Consider the following 22,327-nt stretch of genomic DNA (forward strand, 5'->3'; position numbering starts at 1 on the left):
TTTGATGATCTTACTGATCTCCTGAGGAAATACTTTACAAGCTTGTAAAATGAGGAAGTATAATATAGTGGAGTTTGTTTTTTATATTATTCTCTCTAAACTTTACTTATCTTTATTGATATCAGAGAGGAAGAGAGAGGGAGAGAGAGATAGAAACATCAATGATGAGAGAGAATTATTGAATAGCTGCCTTCTGAGCCTGCAACCTGGGCATATGCCCTAGCCTGGAATTGAACCATGACCTCCTGGTTCATAGGTTGATGCTCAACCACTGAATCACACCAGCCTTTAAAAGCAGGATGTACACATACTAAATTATTACTGATCTGCCAGATTGTTTTTAACTTGTTGAATAATTATAACCCCTGCTCTTTCTGAAAGCTGGCATTTATTAAATTACAAATTTCCCATGTTCCTGATATTAGTTATAATTTCAAGGGTTTCACCTCAGTTAGAATAATACATGATTACTCTCATTGATTACTTAGTTTGTAGTATCCATATATTATTCATTTAGTCCATCCATGCTGACAAAAGAAGTGGAAAATGTGAGGTATATGCTTTTTATGAAATGTCCAGTTAGTTATAAAGCACCAAAGGCCAATGATGATAATGTGGTGTGAGCTCAGCGGTGTAATTAACAGGTCTCTCTGTACCTGAAGTTCAATTGTAAAAAGAACCCGTTTACCATGGGTTATCTTAAATAGTTCAACATTGTATTTATAATCTTGTACAGAACTGAAATTAAAGTATTGATGTTATTATAAGCTTGTTGGTTTAGGAATGTAACTTCTTAAAATATCATTTTAAAAAGAGCTGAAAGCATCTATAAAGTTGGTAAAAAATGTTTTATTTTATATAATTATATGGATTGCTATCTCATGAGCATGTGATTTATAAAAGGTAACAGGGCAAAAAACAAACAAACAAACAAACAAAAAGCCCACTAGGCATCTACAAATAACCACCTTTAAAAGGACTAAGAGGAAAATAAAATTTTGGTGCTAGATAATACAAAGGCAAAATCAAAGAACTGCTCAAAATAATAATAATAAGTCATTTGGTTATGACATTATTAATAACCAATTTGACTAGTTCCATTGCTCACTAATATACAGTGACTCTTCTGGTTATTATAAGATCCAAATAATGTAATCTCTGATGAAGCTACTCTGGACTGTCTACAATAGATACTAAATGGAAACCCCAGAATTCACCCAGAGTATCTTCTGAGTGTGAAAAAGTTCTATGTGTAGTTAAAAAATTTTTTTTAATCCAATTTTTTACCACACTGAGAATTTTAGCAGTGTCTTCCCAGTGTAAAACCATGCCTTATCACTTTATTACATTCATAATTTGTACTAATACTGACAGAAGTTAAAACCAGAGTCTCCATTTTATGTTTACTCAACAAAGAGCCTTCTTTCAGAGCTGGTACAAACTGATAGTTTAAACAACCAAAATAAATGAGTAGGTAAAAGTATTGCTTAAAGCACCCATTTCCATTGCTAGAGCTGTGAGGGTGTCAATGGAAGTATCTGTCACTCCATGGATGTCAAGGTTGATCCAATGCTGTGTGCTCGTGTTTGGTATGACAATGACCTTCTTAGAGAAGTCACATCACTGTGTAAAGGTAAACACTTTCACATACTTACTAAAACAAGTTTCTTGCCCTGGCCTGTTTGGCTAAGTGGATGGTGCTTCGACCTGCGAACTAAAAGGTCCCAGGTTCGATTAGTTACGGGTCCTGGTTGGGGTTTGTGCAGGAGGCAACCAATCGATGTATTTCTTTCACATCGATGTTTCTCTGTCTTTCTCTCTCTCTTCCACTCACTCTAAAAATCAATGAAAAAATATCCTTGAGTGAGGATTAAAAAAAAAACTAACAAGTTTCCTAAAAAACAACAACAAAACACAAGTTTCCTTAGGAGTTCAGCGAGGCAATGTAATTAACCTAGTGTGCTTAAAATGTACAAAAATGCAATAAAATATCTATCTCTAAAATATTCTAGTCAGATTTTGCTCTGGTTGACTACTCAATTTGGGCAAATTGATTAGATTGTCACAAACAATAATCTGAAATATAAAATTAAATTTGGGTTTAAAATTTCTTGACATTACCATAAACCTATGATACCTATTAATTGGACGGTAATAAAAAAAAGACCCAGGATGCTGAAACTGACCCTTGACTGTTTTGACTCATACTAATTTCACATATCTTGGCAGAATTAACTATATTTTTAAAAATATAGTTATGCTGTGCAATTATAGAGGTTAGTACATTTTTCAGTTATAAACTCAATGACATGTTGCTGAAGTTGGCTTCTTCTAGAATTTGAAGTTATTTTAAATAGTGAATAAGAATATTTTTAAAAGATCATAAAATATTGCTTCATTGAATCTCTATCAAAGTAAGATTCCAAGACCCTTATACTTCTCAAAACTCCTAAAGTCCATTATATGATTGGGTTGGGTGAAATGTACAGGTCAAAGTGTTCAGCAAAAATCTTAGCTGCTTAGAGAAAGAACTAAGATTCTTCTGAGAGTCACACATCGACGATAAACAAACAAAAAATAACCAAAACAGGCAGAAATGGTGATTCAGAAAGTGGCAATGTTGGCATAACCATCTGACAGTCACAAGTTGTGGACCACAACTTCAACATGAATATATAAAACAGCAGTGGAAACAAACAAAAAATGCCATATTAGGATGTCCCAAAGAGAATATGACTGATAAATCTGTTGAAGTTAGATACCACGAAGACCGTCTTTTGCCAAAGCTCTATGCAGTGCCAGGATAGCAAGATAGCGGTGGTTAAACACGGCCAGACAGTTCTATCATTCACTGTGGGGCAAGACCTCCCTGATTTGGAAGCCTGCCTTCAAAGTTAAGGGCATAGTTCAGAAGGCACATATGAGGTAAGGGATTCTGACAGGGAGGAGGGGCTGTGTTAAAGCAGCCTTTCAAGCACGAGGCACCAAATTCAGCAGCAGATGTTTGGTGAACCTTATCTCCCCTCAGTGTATATGGGAAGCAGTAAAATAAATAAAGCTTTTATTCTTTGTTTCTTTCCTGGAATAAAGTATCAGGTGGCATAGATGACCGGAGGACTGACTCTCCATTTGCTAGATTGCTTTAAAGGTCAGAATTTGAAAATTAAGGATTAACTGGAGATTGATAGTACGTGAGTGGGAGTGATAAACAGGCCCTTCTGCATTTTGTGCCATTGCCTCTAGCGCGAGGATGTCAACAAATACCACGTAGAAATCACACAGAATGTCATCTCTGACGGGCTGATAGTGACTTCCTGGAAAGCTGAGATGAAGCGTGTCTCAACACCGAGTGAGTCAAGTGACATCGGCCACTATTTTATTTGCTATTCCCGTTTGGCTTGTTTCAAGTGACCTTAAAGATCTCAGAGACATACGAAGGTGGCAGGTCACCCCCACTACCCACTCCCCCTATCTATATACTACGTGCAAGGGAGCTGTAGTGAGAACAACGAGCTTTGAGAACATGTGAACAAGTAGGGGATTTTAGCTGAGAAAGAAAGCGTTTGCTCTTTCATCCAAGATTCCCATGCCTCTGACAAGTCCCCAAAAGTGACTCGATCTGGATGACGTGGGTCCACTGGTCACCAAACAACATCTCCTCAGGACTGTGGACTCTCGCTGCATCCTCCTACAGGGAGAAGCCAGTTTACCAACCTCCTGGGATGGTGTAGACAGTAAAACACCTGCTTTGCTTGCTGTCTTCTCCGTGAGACACTCGCCTAGAGAAACCTTCCTGCTGAGCGCAGTGGACCTATCACTTGACTAATCAGAGGAAATTATCCAAGGCTAATTAGGTAACAGTGTGACCCAGAAGGAAACAGACAAAACAGCTGCCTGATTTAAACCCTGAGGAATGAAGCAGAAAGGTACCAAGGACGCAGAGAGCATGGCCAGAGTGACCACAGTCAATGAGAGGTCGGCTGAGCGGGGGGGAACACCCTCCGATGAGGGGTGACTGTTATCCTAAGGCTCCTCCACCCTCGGCGATGGGTGTCAGCCAGGCCTTTTCCTTGGGCTTCTCAATAGCACATTCTTCCAAGTACAGGTGATGCCATCCCTAGGAAGAGTGGGCGCTGAGAGAAGCAGCAGAAGGTGCTTGTGTCTATGTTGATTTGAAATTAATTAAATCTGTGTCCTCTTCATCCTCTGTTGGCAGGCCCAGCGGGCTCCCCCCGGGCAGCTCCTCTTGGAGAACATTAGCACCATTCAGCTTTAGGATTCATTATCACTGCAAAAACACAGAACAATCAGTGTTTCCAAGAAGCTATCCAGTCCTGGTCACTCCACCATGGAGGTGACTCACAGTCAGCAAGCCAACAGCATTCAGTTTACAATTTCTAAAACAAAGGTCAATTAGGGTATTTTTTTTTTTCTTCCTGAGAAGAAGATCCATGAAGGCCAAGAAATAATCCCTAACTGTTGCTCTAACATCCTCCCCTCGTGCTGACGTGGAGAGAACCAGATGGAGTCGGGGGTTCCCCTTTTAATTAAATCTAATCCCATTCTCTATGAAGAAATGCCAATTGCCCTCCCCCCCTCCACACACACACACACACACACACGCTCACACCCTTTTAAAAAAAAATTCCATGTGCTGTTTTCCCTGAAGAGTTTGTGGCCAGGGCATGATTTCCCCCTACCTGCCCCGCTCCCGCCAGCCCATTTTGTTCATATCAGGAGGTGCCCTCTCAGTGTCCTTTAGAATCTGATCATCAGGCATCCTGGGGGATGAGTTGATATTAATGATGGACATCGTATTTGGGCATGACCATGCTGTCTGGCTGACTTGTGCTTTGTTTCTAACGTGGCTATCTTTGCCACATACCTGGCTCTGTGGCTTTTCCCCAGTAGGACCAAGCCACCATTCAGGTATTCCTGAAGGCAGGCCAGTCTCCCTCTCCTCTGCGTCTCTCTTTACTTTGGTGTCCCTTCACTCAGGTCCTAGTACATCTGAACTTAAAGCGACCTCTGTCTCCAAGGAAGTGCCTGAATGAGATTAATCAACACCACCTGGTGTCTCCTTGGTTTATAGGCGTGTACAGTCTGCCGTAGATTGTTCTTCTGACTCCTACTTTGGTGCTCTCCTGCGCTGTGAAACACCCCGTGTTCCAAAAGGGACTCTGAGGCAACTTGATAGGCATAGACAGGTAGATCCATGATAAAGGAGGAAAACATTGTGTGTGTGTTTGTGTTGTGAAGATGGGGAAGAGGTTGTGATAAGGAAGGATGATCAATGGGAAAGAAGGGGGAAGGTAGACATTGTCAAAAGGACAACTTCTGTAGCAAAATTTATTTAAAATGGAAGCCTAGTTGAAAATTAAGACCCTTTTTCCCTAATCTTCACCCGAGGATATTTTTCCCCCCATTGATTTTTAGAGAGAGAGTGGGAGGGAGGGAGGAGGGGAGGAGAAGGAGAGAGACATCGATGTGAGAGAGACATTTAGTTGCTGTCTCCCTCACCCTGACCAGGCACTGGGGATCGAACCTGCAACAAGGTACGTGCCCTTGACCAGGAATCAAATCTGAGACTCCTCAGTCCGAGGGCCAAGGCTCTAGTCACTGAGCCAAACCGGCCAGGGCTTTTTATTTTTTTAAATCTGGAGAGTAGATGTAACAACGCACTTCACTTAAATCACCCTGAGCAACTTTTAAACTGAGCCAAGAAGTTTCATTTCTTGGAAATTGGTGGTAGCAAGATAAGATTTCTAAAATCCAGAGTGCATCTCCACAGAGCATGTCTCTTAATTCCATGTTTTCCTTTTGTTTACCTTAACATTTCTGCTGCTCCAAGCTGAGTGTATGACAAAGCTGGCTAGGAATGAGCACAATGTCTTTTTTGTCCACAACCCTGATCCGTGTCCAGCAGTTATAATAGAAGTGATATTAGCCGAAACCGGTTTGGCTCAGTGGTAGAGCATCGGTCTGCAGACTGAAAGGTCCCTGGTTCGATTCCGGTCAAGGGCATGTACCTTGGTTGCAGGCATATCCCCAGTAGGGGGTGTGCAAGAGGCAGCTGATCGATGACTCTCATCGATGTTTCTAGCGCTCTATCTCTCTCCCTTTTTCTCTGTACAAAATCAATAAAATATATTAAAAAAAAAAAGAGAGAGAGAGAGACAGGGTTGTTTTTAAAATGATAAAAATTTAAAATGATTTAAAATGAAAATCCTTTCATTTAGAAGCACACTATGTCTCTCCATTTATTTAACTATTTTAAAATAGTTAAATTTTTAGTAGTTAAATTAAAATTTGAACAATTTCTTTTTATGTTATCCCATGCATTTTTTGGTTATGTTTGTGCCTGGGTATTTCACATCTTGTGTTGCTTTTATGGTAGTGTGAATGCTGGATGTGCTAACAGTGGCTCTTTGGCCTAGGAGGCAGAGCACAGGGTCTGATGGCCAGATCTTAATCCATGGCTCAGCCACTTCCTTGTTGTGAGACCTTGGGCAAGTTAGCCTTTCTTAGCCTCAGTTTTCTGTTCTCATCTCATCTGCAAAACATACCTAATAACACCATGCACCTTATAGAGTTGTAAAGAATAAATGAGACTCTTAGATGGAATGGGGGTGGGGGGGGGTGGGGGGGTAGGGAGGGGGTCAGGAAGAGATTAACCAAAGAACTTACATGTATATAATATATGTATAATTTATAAACACGGGCAATAATGTGGTGAAGGCCTGGTAGAAGGGAGAGGGGTGTGGGGTGGAGGGGATCAAAGGGGGAAAAACAGGGACATCTGCAATACTTTCAGCAATAAAGATAAAACAAAATAAAAAGAATGAGAAAATGTAGGTTAAAGTACTATACCCCAGGCCCAATGTACAGGCACTTGAATGCATGTTATTATTATTAGTTTTTAAGCTGCTAGCACTTGGTATTCCCAGGCAGTCTCCTATCTAAATGCTAACCAGGCCCGACCCTGCTTGGTTTCTGAGATCTAACGAGATGGGGCATGTTCGGAGTAGGATGGCCATGGACTGCATGCTATTCTTATTTTAAAGATTCTACACTAGCAACTATTTGTCTGTGACCCAGGAGCTGGAACATTGCCAAATTTCCAAAGGCTTTAAGAAACCATCTATCTGGAATAATCTTTCGATTTTTGAGCAGTATGTGCTTACATGTGGTTTCTTTGGAATATTCTCCAAGCATTTTGAAGGCTTAGTGTGGGACACTGCCCACCAACCAGAACTTACTCACTTAGAGCACCAAAGAGCTCAGGAGCTCACGCATGGCGCTTCCTGCTCCGGCTCTGCAGACCCTGAGCAACGTGGCAGACCCCACGACATGGGACTGACCCAATGTAGGTACAAGTTGCTTCAGCTGTGGGGCAGCGTGCCATTCCCAATGTCGAAACTCGCACATGCAAACTTCCAGCGGTGGCTCCACAGCCGGTTAGTAAGTCAACAGCCTGGGATCTGGCCTACCATCTGAGCCTGGAGGCATTCTCTCTCTCACGCATTCCTTTATTTAGTTAGATGTGCTTCCTGCTGTCTCTGCGGCTATTTATCATCTCTGTGAAATAATCAAATAAGCCCAGACGTTTTAAACTCTGGCAAATTCTAGAGTTCCCTGTTAAAAATATCTTGGCAAGCTGCCCCAGAATTGCAACAGATAAAATAAGTGATCTTGCTTCAGATCTCTATTGCTTGCCTTGATGTTGATTCCTTAGGTCTTAGTAACTTATTTATGACAGCAGCATTAGTGCAGTAATTATTCTAGGAGTGTATATAGATAGTTTAAGACGACGGGACAGCTTTCTGCCAAAGCCTGTGTAATAACAAGCCTACAAACTGTAAAAACAAATTGAATGGATTAAAACGCATCACCTAATGCCGGGGCCGGTTTGGCTCAGTGGATAGAGCGTCGGCCTGCGGACTGAAGGGTCCCAGGTTCGATTCCGGTCAAGGGCATGTACCTTGGTTGCGGGCATATCCCCAGTGGGGGGTGTGCAGGAGGCAGCTGATCGATAACTCTCTCTCATCGATGTTTCTGACTATCTCTCTTCCTTCCTCTCTGTACAAAATCAATAAAATATATATTTAAAAAAAAAATAAAACGCATCACCTAATTATTTTTTAAGAAAAGCACTTCATTGGAACGCTACCAGTTAAATGAGGACAGATGCAACTCTGACACCTTGTTTCATAACTGCCCCTTTGTTGCCGTCAGGATCAGATAAGCCATCTTTGTTCTGATCGGTTTAACGTGTAACAATCCCTCTTTATGACCACAGCTAATGTTTCCCTCCCCCCGAAGATGACAATAAACCTGCGTTAAACCTTTCTTGCAGTATGATGCTCTCTAACGTGCCTTTTGGAGAGTGCGGAGTTCAATTTAGCACAAAGTCACGTAACAATTAGATCATGCTCCCTTTCTCTGCATCAATATAATGTCCCTTCTTCTTCCCGAAAGAGGCCTGGTCCGGGTGAAATTACAGAGGTCACGCATCTGGCTAACATCAGAGTCAGGCCCAGCATTAGTCCAGAGCATATAGATCACCCTCACAGTATAGACTTAATCTTGGCCACTATTCAAGCAATGCTGTCGTTCATTAAATGTAGTCCATCTTCCCACCCTCCTCCCCACACACCTACATTTTAACAGTGTTACTTGAAGTTATCATCTTGTAGGATTATAAACTGTTCCATTGTATCCCTCATAATACTTAGCTTAGATTTAAGGGAAGCCAGTTGGCACTTAATACACTTAATATTCAATCCTTCTTGACTTATGACTTTTGAGAGGAAAAGAGGAAAGAGATCATAAACAAAGAAAATAATTGGACATGGCCACAGAGATTTACTTGAGTGGAAAGGCCAAAAACAGTTCATGCAAAATGCCTGTTTTCTTGCAATTAATGGTTTGGGTCTCGTCAACGACTGCACTACATGATGAACCATCATCCACCAAATACTTTCATGTATTACCCCCATCGTAGCTGGCTTTCTTGCTGCTAAGGGTTATTGTTTTGTTTTATGTCTCCAATTTGTCTTTTAATTTATAGATCATCCTTTTATTTTTAACTAATTAATAAAAGAAAACAAAAAATTCAGTTTTAAAAGACACTCTTCTCTAGATTAACCTTTATCATAAACTGATTGTGTAAACTTGGACAAGTCAATTAACTTCTCTGAGTTCCAGGTTTATGCAGATGAATTATTTAATTTTTAACTGGTTGTCTTGGCATGATGTAGACAGTGCCAGACACATATTAGGTGCTCAATAAGTGTAGTTTGAAAAATTACATCAACAACTGTACTTTCTCAAAAAAAAAAAAAAAGAAAGAAAGAAAGAAAGAAAGGAAGGAAGGAAGAAAGAAAGAAAGGAAGGAAGAAAGAAAAAGACAAAGAGAAGGGAAGAAACAGGTAGAAATATTATATATATATATATATATATATATATATATATATATATATATATATATAATGTTAAACTAACCTGTATTTTCCTGAAAAATATCGAAGTGATTCATTTTTCTAATGTCATTGAATTCAGACATGAATCAATAAACAATAGTTATCTTGTCCTGGGTTGTGCTACTCTGTGGTTAGAGCATTGGCAGAAGGGTTTCAGATTCTTGATCAAGGGCACATACCTGGATTGCAGGTTCTAGTCCAGGCCCCTGTTGGGTCATGTGTGGGGGAGACAACCAATCCATGTGTCTCTCTCACATCCATCTCTCTCTCTTTCTCTCTCCCTATCTCTCCCCACCTTCCACTCTCCCTAAAAATCAATGGAAAATATATCCTTGGGTGAAGTTTAACAAAAAACAACAATAATAAAAAACAAACAAATAACTAAGCATTGGATATATAAAAAATGCTATCTATACAAATGTCTTATTATTGTTGTTATTGTATTTAACAAAATTATAAGTCCACTTGGAGGGTACTTAATCAAATATTCCCCCTAAGCTTTTCCAATGATGTTACTGTGGCCAACAAGCATACAGGGAAAGAAGATGGGCACTTGGCTAATATTTGCAATTTCTTTTCTACAATTGTTCACCTAAACTTGCAGAGATAAAAATACCAAGCTTTCAGGAAATTGCCTAAATATAAAGGCCTCTGGAAGAAGTAAGAGGCTGGCTAGCCTGTAAGCAGCGTAATAAAAAGGACTCTACCTTTCTTGCTTTTACCACTATCTAGTGGCACTCAGGAAGGTGTTGTGAGGATAGGGTAGACAATGAGAGAGTACATTCTTTAGAACATTTAAACAACCATGAAACCAACTCAGTGAGTTTGTCCTTTGTTATCACCATGAGCTGGCAATGCTTAACAATGTCAGTGATGAAATCTCTCCCGCTCTAAGGTAGACCTCTCCCACCACCCGGCCCCACCCCTTGGACACTATTCCACTGACACGGTTCCCAGTGCCTAAGACAATGCCTGGCACATAACATGTACGATTTGCAGGAGAAGGTGATAATGTGAGAAACAAGAATCTAGAACTCCGCCTCCCCTATAATTCCTTTCTCTTTTCCTACTGAAATTTTTAGAAACATGAAAACCATAATATAAATTCCCCCTATACTTTGTACATCTCTGGCCCTTATTTAAATCCTATGCAAACTTTTAAATTCTGCAGCCCAGGGGAAAAGGTACCTGCAATGAGGATAGGGCTGGCCAATGGGATATGTGGGGAAAGTTCAGAAAGACCTGAGAGTACAAACCCTAACAAGAGAAGCTTGAAGGGTTGAAGTTTCCGCACACAACGTGAAGCATTAGGTTTAGGATGAACTCCCCTTCCCCAAAAGCACAAAAGCCAATATATAACAGAGCTTCTGTGTCAGGCTGGCTTTCCAGCATCAAGAAGGGCTGAACTCTGTAAACAGACTCTGGAAGTCTTTATTAGCAGGAGGATGGGGAAGTGTGTTTTCCACTGAGATCAAGCCTCAGTGACTACGATATACTTTCTGAAGCATCAGAGTCACCTGTAACTGCTTAAAAGGTAGAGGAAAGGTGACTCGTGTTGGTAAAAGCCAATGGGGAATTTGGGGGGTGATGATGTGTCAAAGTAGGTTAACTGATTGTCTAGTGGGGGAATCTCACTGGAGGGGGAGTCTGTGCCTGTGTGGGGGGCAGGGAATATATGGGAAATCTCTGTGCTTCCCGCTCCACTTTGCTGTGAACCTAAAACTGCTCTAAAATGTAGTTTTTAAAAAGCCAGTTGGCAATGGAATACTACACTGCGGTAAAAAGGAAGGAGTTCTTACCATTTGCAACAGCATGGATGGAACTGGAGAGCATTATGCTAAGTGAAATAAGCCAGTCAGAGAAAGATAAATATCACATGATCTCACTCATTTGTGGAATATAATGAACAACATAAACTGATGAACAAAAATAGATCCAGAGAGAGAGAAACATGGATCAGACCCTCAAACCTCAGAAGGAAGATAGGGGAGGGTGGGGGTAAGGGGGAGAGATCAACCAAAGGACTTGTATGCATTCATATAAGCCTAACCAGTGGACACAGACAACAGGCAGGTGAGGACATGAGTGGAGAGAATTCGGTGGGGGGGGTAATGGGGGAATAATTTTTTTTCTCTCATGAGCCCATGAAAATGGAAGAACAGGTGCCATGATTTCAAGATGAGGAAACTGAAGCTCAGTGAGTTAAAGTGACTTGTCTTCCCATAAGGAACAAAAGACCGTCCAAGTCAGGTCTTAAAATAGTCTTCTGATTCTAAGTCCAATGACTAATGCACTCATCACCTGTATCTCTTAGGATTCACAGCTTCTAGAGAAAAGAACAAATCTTATTCCTCCCTAGATTAGATATTCAACGTTCTGAAACACCTGAGATAATGGAGCCTAACAAGAGGAGGTGCGTTAAGTACAGGGTCGTGACCAAATCCAGTGAAAGTAAGTTTCACCGATTATCAATGTAATTAAGACAGTAGCAGGAGAAAGAAATGTAAACGAAATCACAATGAAAAGTATAAATAATCTAAACTATGAAAGTATCCAAACTACATGCATATCCTTTGAAAAGCTCCAGGCTGCTAAGAGGACTGTACTGAAATTACCAACATGAATGGGCCAATGCTGATAATGGAGAGGAATCAAATGTCTCCAGGTCATTCCTAGAAGATCAAACAATTTCCTGATTTCTCAGATCAGTGATATTCAAAGAGAAGTCACCTGGAAAACCAGGTGCAAAAATAACGCCCACCCAACACTCCAGATGTGCCTGGGCCTCAGGACACAGCCACTTCGCCCAAAAGACAGTGAGTCTATGTACCTCAATTTTAATTTGTTAATAATAATAACCAATACTTGTTGAGAGCTTATTTTATGCCAGGCTTTGTTCTAAGCACTATGTACCTTACTTAGTTTTTACTGAGTAAAACATACATTTGCTCTGCAATATTGTAACACCCTTTGAAGTAACCAGAAAGTGCCCATGGCACCAGACATGAGACTTGCCTTTTTAACTCTGGTGCTGGCTTCATATAGAGGAATGCATGAAGGCCTGACAATCATTCTGTGAATCACAGCCAGATGGTTCTGGGCCATCAGAAGAAGGTAATTGTTCCCTTTTAAGACAATAATTTAGCCCTAGCTAGTTTGCTCAGTGGATAGAGTGTCGGCCTGTGGACTAAAGAGTCTGGGATTCGATTCCAAGGGAACATGCTGGGTTGTGAGCTCAATTCCCAGTGTGGGGTGTTTAGGAGGCAGCCAATCAATGATTCTCTCTGTCTCTCTCCCTCTCCCTTCTCTCTGAAATCAATAAAATTATATGTTCTTTTTAAAAGACAATAATTTAGCATAAAGCACATCTCCAAATAAGTTAGGGAGTTTGCCTTAAAAGTAGAAATGGGCCAAAACCGGTTTGGCTCAGTGGATAGGTTCGATTTCAATTGAGGGCATGTACCTTGGCTGCGGGCACATCCCCAGAAGGAGGTGTGCAAGAGGCAGCTGATCCATGATTCTCTCTCATCAATGTTTCTAACTCTCTATTCTTCTCTGTAAAAAATCAATAAAATATATATTTTTTAAAAAGTAGAAATGGTCTAGAACTTATTTCTAAGAACAACCTCTCATTATTTAGAAAATATGATTTCTAAACTTTCTCCATCATACAAGGCTCTAAAGTTAAGCTTTTTCAATGCTGTCAATAATTTTAAAAAAGAGAGAGAAAGAGAGAGAGAGAGAGAGAGAGAGAGAGAGAGAGAGAGAGAGAGAGGCATTTGACAGAATCCCATCAGAGATACAGTACTTAGATATTTATAGAATTTTAGTGATGACTTGAGCCCTATACTGGACATACCTAGTGGTTCACTTTTAGGTAAGATAAAAATGCAGGGGAAATACTCCTTTGTAATGTCCTTTGGGATACTCCCCCTAGCATTTTTTTTCTTTTATCTGTTTATTAATATCTGGCGTCTCATTTAGATAAGACAGAATCTTTTCTGAAGCAGCAATACATTTTAACATGCAAATACCTGGTGAGGTAACAACAGGTCACATCTGTGATAAGATATACAGACTTCTGTATCAGAGCAGAGGTTTGACCCAGTAGGATTGTGGTGGTTTGATGTGGGGAAAGATGCTGTAGAATATGACTTCTTCGGTAAGGTTTAGGGGAAGGCGCAGAATAAGGGTCCAAAAGACAAACATCTGATTGCTCCAATAATGGTCTTTTCCTGCAGTGCCCTGACCGAGGGCCCCAATGGTAAGTGGCTGCACTCTGAAGATGATTGGCACAGGACCTCTGGTCAGCATGGAGGGAGCAAAGGTGGGTGCTATTTATCCTGCTCTGAACTTTTATTCCGCTTATTCCGACAGAAGTGTAATGTCTCAGTCATGGGCTCAGTCAGGTTCTCTGCTCGCTGGTCATCTCGAGTCACCAGTCACCTCTGTCAACAGTTCGGTGCCCTCCAAATCACAGCAGTGCCCTGTGCAGCCGTCCCTGCCTGTCGAACGGTCAATCCTGTTTCCTGCGAGCACTTCCCACATCCTGACCAGACAATTTTCTTATCAAAACATCTCAAACATGGTAATTTCTATCCTCACAAAAGATAATATAATTTAAATGAGATTGTGGAATGCTAAGACACCCAAGCCTCATGCACTAAAATTTTCTATCAAGCAGAGCCACCTAGTGGTAGAATGAAATGTTTTTTTTTTAATTCTTCTTTAATATCTCTCCTATAATAATCCCATCCAGACAGGGTTCCCTCTCTCCCTTCTTTTCTCCCTCCCTCTTTATCTCCCTCCTTTCTTTCCTGTTCATTTTACTCCTGTTTTCAGCTACCCCCTTTGAGACTATCACCTCTATTTTCCTTACCAAACATCTACTCATCCAAGATAAACACACCTACAGTTTGTTATAATGAAAAAAGTTTTTATAACTGAAACAGAAGCAGACTTAAAAGTCAGCGTCTCTTTAGAAGGGCAAGAAAATGTCAATACTAAATGATTTCTAAAGAGTAACTATTTACTTTGTACCTTTCTATCTTCCAAAATTCACACTTCCTTTTCTCCACACTACACATATATGCAGCCATGGAAAATGTCACATAACTGTACAGGCAGAGAGAAGGTGAGCAAAGTGCTCTGCTGGGGTCTCCGGTCCCCTCCTGGTATGCACATGGAATCTATGGCAGGAATTAGAAGTACCTTGGGCTGTGGTTTGATTCCTTTTCTTCTTTTAAAGTAGGTAAACATTCACTGTCGGCTAGGACAGAATGAAAGCAAACGCATTGTTAGTCACTGAAATCCTATTTTCTATCCATAAAACTCACACAGTTAAACATCACATTTCCCCAGCCTGCATGTGCAGAAATGGCCTCGCCAGGGAGTTGCGGATGTCCGGGGATTAATAGTGGCAAGGCTCTTGAAACGGACAAAGCACTAACGCACAGATGCAAGACTTCAGTGTGCATCTAGCCCTGTTGGAAAGGGCACAGATAATGGTGGCTTGGTCATTCAGCCCCTGCAGAACCCCACTGTGGCTACAAAAGCCCGAATCTGCACTATTCAGGATGCTCGCTGGAATAAAAGGGCTTCACCTGAGGCCCTGATGTGCAGGGAGAATGACTCCAATCAGGACGCACCATCAGAAAGAAGCAGGTGACGTGGGGAGCACCTAACCTTAAAGTCATCAGACTTCTATGACACCACTACCATTTTTAAGGGAAATAAAGAACTATTGGGTCTATCACCCGTGTGTCAAAATAACGGCTTTAGTGTCGAATAGAAATGCCTTTTCCCCATTTTATGCTTTTAGTGAGTGAACCAGGATCATGGTTTTGTATTTAAATGATCTCAGGAACAAAAGGAATACACCAACATTTTAAGAAAGGTCGTCTTTGAGTGGTGAAATTATTTTTCATTCTTTTTTTTACTGTCTAAATTCTAAGGTGTATGTATTTTACTTTTATAAACTAAAAACAAGAAGTGAATCTAATTTAAGGATTGTTTCCTTTCCTCACGTACTTTCCAGAGACATTCAGTCCTCAATGTTGGATTACCAAAAACTTCAAAATTATGCTAGTTAGTTAAGTGGTTCTAAGCTTTTGGAAAACTGGTCTTGATGAGCCTCTGGTGCAATAATTCTAATAAAAAAAACCTTTAAACTCCATTGTAGATTGTTGAATCTGATAGACCCCGGGGTATTTTTTATGATAAGTGTTAAAAATACAAATGATATAACAAGAACAATAGTGGATTTTATTAATTTAAGCTGAGCATTAAAAATAATTTATTGATTTTTAAAGAAATTAGAAAAATGGCTGTTGTTATTTTTAAGTCCAAATATTTAGTGAAAACTAAGAAACATATACTGCAATTACTGCCAGATATCAATTGGAAATTAGGTTAAATGGGAATATTTATATCACTGTTCATGTTAGTGCTGTCCAATAGCTTTCTTTATAGTGATAGGAATGTTCTAGATTTTCACTGCATGTAGCCACTAGCACTCAGAATGTGGCTAGTGACTGAGGAACAGTATTTAAAATTTTATTTTTAAAATTTTAAGCTCAATAGCCACATATGGCTAATGTCTATTGTATTGGACAGCACTGATCTGTCAACTATATTTGATGAAGTTTAAAACCAGATACAGATTACAATCATAAATCTCTAAATATAAGGTGATGTCACAAGCTAACTTTTTCCAGATAATTTGGACTCCAGTTTCCTTGCTTGAAAAAAAGACCATTTTCTTCTTGAAAAAGATCATTTGAAAAACGTGGACAAAAATAAAAACAAGCGGCAATGATGCGATTATTAAACTGAATAGTTAAGGACGGTCAGGCTCAAGTGTGCTATCTGTGTGCACCAGAGTGTGTGTGGACCGGGCCCACACGGTTCCACGCCAGGGTTTATGGGGGATCTACAAAGCTGCTGCAGCCTTCCGTGAGTAGAGAGGCCAGAAAAAACAAGGTTACCACGTACCATTTCTATGCATGCTCATCCATTTATCAAGCTCTTCCATCTCTATTTCCATAACAGAGGGCGTGTCTTCCTCAAAAATAGGGCTAGAAAGAGAGCAAAAAGCTTGTTGAAAGAAAGAAAGGTATGGTGGGCTGAATGTCTGTGGGGGCGTCTAGCATGTTGGCAGTAAAGGAGATAAATTTGACTCAGTGTCTTACACTCCAGGGTAGACTCAGCGTGTGGCCTGCTCCAATGTACCAAACTCTAACAGGGAGAAAATGAGAACAACAATCATGGCCTACCACTGGTCCGAAAATGGAGGGCGCATAACCCAGCACGACCCAGTGTGTGTGTGTGTGTGTGTGTGTGTGTGTGTGTGTGTGTGTGTGTGTGTGTGTGTGTGTGTGTGTTGCGGGGGATGGTGGAGGAGAAGGGGTTGAAAGGGAACTGGAGACTACTCCCCGGAAGGCACAGAGGGGAGCACACAAGGCTTCCACTGGGCGGCTCCTCCCGGGCGTTGCCACATTTAGCATTTTCACCTTGCTTAATTTCACTTCTCTTTTTTTGGTGTTTTTGATCACCAAAACGAGTCAAGAGGCTACAGTCAACGAATTGCTTGCATCGCCTCTCCCTTCAGTTCCCACACCTTTCTGTCTTGGAGAAAGTGAGCAGTTCCTTTGAGAAATCCACTGCCCTCGCTTGCCAGGGCTTAGAGGTTTGGAGCACCCGGTGTGGAGGAAGAAGAAGCCCCTGGTGAATGGAGGTGGGGACGAGGAGGGCGGTCACCAACTCTGAACACTGCAAAGGTGTTACACCTTGAATAGGAAGCAGGCCCCGTGTGGGAGTGAGGCTGCTGTGGTTGGGGTGGGGCCGGAGGCGGATGTGGGCATGGTTCTAGAACATCCTCCCCTGGTAAAGCTTCTACTTCCCCCCTCCCGCCGATTTGTCTTCCTCTCACCTCCATTCCCCTTCTACCAGGGACCTCCCTCCTTAATACCAGCAGAACTATCTTCCCTGGTGATAAAAATGTCTATCCAAATAAATGAAGCAACGTCTTTGAAAACCACCCAGCGTCAGAATATTTACGATGCGTTTGGAATTGGCAGCAGGAGGCAGAAAAAGATTCTTTTCTGAACAGAGGACCCTGTCGCCAGCCCAGACCCCCTTCCAGGTTGAGGTTTGATGACAGGGACATCCTTCCAAAGGCTGTAGACCACGACAGGCTGTTTTCTGGGGCTTGGGAAGCAAGAGGTCCCCACAAGGAACAAAAACTCATAAGGACCAGTGGTCCTCTAATCTGCTCCCCTCCCCAACGTCCTTGTCCATGCCGAGCGGGGCGGAGGGAGCCGGGAAGACTTACAGTTTCATGTTGTCGCCTCCAGGTTCATCTAAAAGGGAATAAACATAAAGGTCATGCTGGCTTTGTCTGCCTGGAACAGATTTTTATTTCAACAACAGCTGAAATCTGCTTCACAAAGAGAACAGAATGGGCCTCAGGTAAATTGCGTTTTTTAAAGGAGCAGTACTTAACCTCTAAATCAAACGTGTGCTGATTGCCATATTGAAATGAGGCCCCAGACCATTGGAAATCTGTTTTCTTTTAGATCGGGGAGCACTCACTTCAGCTCAGATGTCCATCCCTCTTTGTTTTCTCCACACACAGAGGACCCGCAGTGGTAAGGGGGGAAGAAAAGGGTCTTACAAGAGGGCTTGCTCCTTGGCCCACGGCTCCAAAATGTCCCAGTTCAAAGCACGGCTTTCCATCTGCTTGTGACACACTGAACCCAACACTGTGACTGTCCCTTTGACCCAGAGTAAGAGGTGGGGACTCCATCCAGAGCTCCCCTGGGAAGGGTCCTGGCACCTGCTCTTTGCGTGGCTGGAACCCTCACTTCTATCCTCAACTTACACGCTTTCCTCAGGGAGGCCTCCCCCAACTCCTCTACCTGAAATGGGGCCCCTCTTCCCTACTGTTCCCCAGCTGAACACTTCCATAGCCTTGGCCCCAATTTGTCACTGATCGATTCATCTGTTTAATTCTTCTCCATCGGTTTTTTTTCCAATCGACAGTTGCTCACAAAGGGCAGAGGTGTTGTCTGTCATGTTTGTCATAGGGCCCTCTCCTCCCATCCATCCAGGACAATCCCTGGGAACCACACAGTGTTCATTTACTGAGTAAATGAACAGATCTTAATCTGGATGTTGCCCAGCCCTGGGGTTAAATTCATGGCTGGTGTTTTAGACTTAACATTATCAAATAGTGAAACTTCCAACAAGTCTGCTGTTCCTTGCTGTTGGTTGAGGTAAGAGTCAGACCACAGTTTGCAAAACAGCCTAACTGCATGCCTGCTTCCAACAAGCCAGGTTTTCCCTGCCTTTCCCTGCTTTTCCTGCTACTGGTAGAGGTAAGAGTCAGAGAACAGTTTGCAAAAAGGCTCTGATACATGCAGATCAGACTGCAAATGAACATGTGGCAGGAATCAGAGCCCAGTGTCCCAGCGCAGGCTGTGTTTTGTTTGGCAAGAGGATCGACGCACCCAGAGAAATGAGGCTATGATGTCAAGCAAGTGGACAGCACAGGCCTGCTGCCCCTTTTATGATGTGAAAACCAGAAAGAAACAAAGCACTTTTGTAGAGGCCCACCAAATAGTTGGATGTTCCCAGTCCTTGGCAGTCAGAGGCCTCATTTTGTCTGGTCTGCAGAAATGCAGGTCCCCAGTGAGGGGACATAACCAGCAGGCCCTTGGAACTGAGCTCCTGGCCGCAGCTGGGAAGGGCTGTAGTTTTCTGTGGGTTGGCAGGCTTGAATGGCATTGCTAATCCAGGAAAGCTGGGCACAGATGTAAGTTTCATGCCATCACTGCTTACCTTGCAGGGGCTGTAGGCTATGTCCTCCTGATTTCCACCTGCTGCCCCCAAATAGGAATCTGAAGATTCCTGCAGAGGCCTGACTCCTTAAAACTTTGGAGGAAGGGGAGATGTACATCGTATATTTTATATTCATGTACATCTTATAAATATGTGTGTGTACATATATATGTGAGTGTATGTATGTATATATACATATACTAATATATACTAATATATATTTTTTTCATCTAAAATTTACATTCTGTTTCCTTAAGGGCTTTTACTATAAATTAAAGCCACTACAGGAGACCCATAAAAATCCCCTGTTTTGTCATTCCCTCTCCCTCTTCCCTGTTTAATACCTCTGCCCCCCGCTAATTTCTCAGGGATCAAGTGTCCCTGGAGTCCCACTGTCCAGGGCATGGATTTATCTCTATAATCTGAGCGCCCACAGGCTTTGTGGTGAGTAAAAGCTAGCCCTCGCTGCAGATGATGGAAAAGTTTAAAACCCCATTACCAAAGTGCTCCAGAGGCACCAAATGGGAAGCTCCTATAATCAGTATTCAAACAGAGCAAAAAGCTTTCTGCAGCCTCATCTCCCCTGCTCCAGGACCATTACCCCTGCCCCAGCCGCCATGGCAACAGAGAAACATCTGGGAGAGAACACCAGAGCAGAGCATTAAACCAGGAGGAAGACCAATTATTTGTCCTCAGCAATCAGGCCCTGCCTGCTCCACTCCACCTGGCCTAAATCCCTTTATTAATAGCCCCCCACTCCCCCTGCATCCAGGAGGCAAAGGTTGCTCTTACACAGCCCCTCACTCTCACTTGCTCCCATTTTCCCTGCCATCGCCTCCGGTTTCACATCCTTCCACCCACTTTGTCCTCCTCTTTCAGTTCCTACATTGCACCCACTTGGCCTGACAATGCCCCCTCTCTCAAAGCTACCCCTGTGCATTGGGGGGTGGGGGGGAAGGAGGGGAAGGAGGTGGGAGAGACACCAGACAGGAGCCCAGCAGGGGGCTGGTTCGCTTATCTTGTTTCCATGCTGAACAGTGAGCAAGGGAGACAGCCTCTTTCTAGAGATTTACTGAGCAGAGCCAGGTGTCATGTGGCCACAGCCTGTTCAAAGTGATGGTTTACTGCCAGCTGTTTCCCCTGCAGCTCTTTCAAAGAGTCACAGCACACCAAGACATTTAATAATAACAACTGCAAATGCAACGCCTGGAGGTGTAGGAAGAATGACAATAGAACATCGAGTTACTACACAGCATTTCCCTTTTCCTGGACAGGAACCTGACAGGCCCAAAGCAAAAAGGCAATTCCCAAATGGAGGAAAGCGTCCTTCCTAAACATACTGGCCAAGTCATTGCCAGTGTCAAATTTAAAGACTTACTTTCTGGTGTAGAAGAATATGTGAAGAAAGAAACCAACCATGTGTTTATTGCTAACTCTGAGGGGACATCGTTCATGCCTCCCACATAACAGTCCTTCGGGAACTTTTTAAGTCCCCTGGAACTTTTATTTTTCCTGGAAAACAAATGTATTTAAATCAGATTTTGTGAATTTAAATACTATCCTTTTTTTGCTTGCTTATGATGTGAAATATGAATGGGTAGAATTCAGTGGACAGTCATCATTAACCCTTTAGCATTCAGTTTGACTCCTTAAAACTTTGGAGTTAAGCAGTTAACCACCAGTATCTATATTAAAGGAGTGGATACTAAAAGAAAATATTCAAGTCAAACTCTATATATTTATTTACTTATTTTGTAATAAGCAATTTCTTCAAAATGCTGAGCTCTCTATGTTGTGTTTTCTTAAAGTAGGGTATACTTAAACTAAACGGAATGTGCCAATTTATAGCAAGGATATGTGAAAATTTTGTTTTTTAATCTCTGAGAATAGGTCTTCTTTAAAATAAGTTATAACATTGTTCTATTTACTCAATAAATATTTATTGAGCTGCTAATCTTTATGTTGGGCCAGGCACTATGTTATGTAAAAGGGATAATAATAACAAGCTAATACAATATGCCAGGTATTGTTTTTTTCTAAGCCCTTTCCATAGATGAATCCATTTAATTATCACAACAACTCTGTGAGGTAGGTTTTGAATTCGTCCATTTTACAGATGAGGAAGCTGACAAAGAAGTCACAGAACTAGGAAATGCAAAAGCCAACTAGGCAGTGTGGTTCTAGAGTCTGCCCTCTCCACCTCCAGCCCACCCTGTTAAACAGATAAATAAGACAAGTTCTTGCCTCTCTTGGACCTTAAAGAGAACATAACCTGGTAAGAAAACCAAAAAAGGGCAAGTTCCTATTTTATGCCAAAGTAAATACTGTGCACGTTGTGACCACAGTCTATGCGAGCACAGAAGACATGGTGATTAATTTTGCCTGAGGAACGATTACTCAAGGCTTCATGAAAACTTTAGAAGTGAGCATTGAAGAATGGGGCTGCAATTTGCTAATCAGACAGGAAGGCAATCCAGACAGAAGAAATGGCAGCACCCAGGCATAAAGGTATCCTGAAAGTACAAGCCTTGCTCTGGGAACAGCAAACACTTCAAGTATGGCTGCCGTGGAGGATGCATAAGCCATGTCTGAAGATGAGGCTGGTTCTCACTCATATGATGGATTCTGAACTTGGAGATTCCCATAGTAAAGTTCAATGAAAAACTCCTTTCTGGATTTAGAGCCTAAGAGTATGACCATTTGACTGATACCCCCAAATTCCTCCCAACCCCATGACCCCACTAGCAAAACCAGCTGTGGGGCTGGCTATAGGGTTTAGGCAGGAAATTCTCACCTTCTTACTAAAAACAAACAAAAAAATTAGGCCTATGCACCTCTGTTTGCTTTTGCTTTTTCTTTAGCTTCCAAAGGAGCTCCCATGTGATCACGGTTAGTAGGTCACCCCGAAATTTCAAGCAAGGAAGGAACATGTGTATTTCCTCCTTCCTTGAAATCTATTATATCAGCCCCTATCATGAAAGGTAACGAACTTCAGTGCTTCTTCC

General features: G+C 41.8%; 1 protein-coding gene across 2 annotated transcripts in view; it reads right to left on the reverse strand.

Annotated features, from left to right (window-relative positions):
• Positions 1–829: 829 nt before the first annotated feature.
• TMEM154 (transmembrane protein 154) overlaps positions 830–22,327 on the reverse strand; it is a 32,969-nt gene continuing 11,471 nt past the window's right edge. Inside the window, exons 4-7 of one of the 2 annotated variants that reach the window (XM_084884303.1) lie at positions 17,815–17,842; positions 16,476–16,558; positions 14,694–14,751; positions 830–4,288 (exon numbers count right to left, since the gene is read on the reverse strand). In XM_084884303.1, the coding sequence (XP_084740429.1) occupies positions 4,273–4,288; positions 14,694–14,751; positions 16,476–16,558; positions 17,815–17,842 (185 nt within the window). In that variant the 3' untranslated portion in view covers positions 830–4,272. Of the gene's footprint in view, positions 4,289–13,619; positions 14,032–14,693; positions 14,752–16,475; positions 16,559–17,814; positions 17,843–22,327 lie in introns of those variants that run through there. The other variant, XM_084884302.1, reaches the window with a different exon arrangement.

The sequence above is a fragment of the Pipistrellus hanaki genome, assembly GCF_964339955.1.
Source record: "Pipistrellus hanaki genome assembly, chromosome: 5".
Classification (NCBI taxonomy): domain Eukaryota; kingdom Metazoa; phylum Chordata; class Mammalia; order Chiroptera; family Vespertilionidae; genus Pipistrellus; species Pipistrellus hanaki.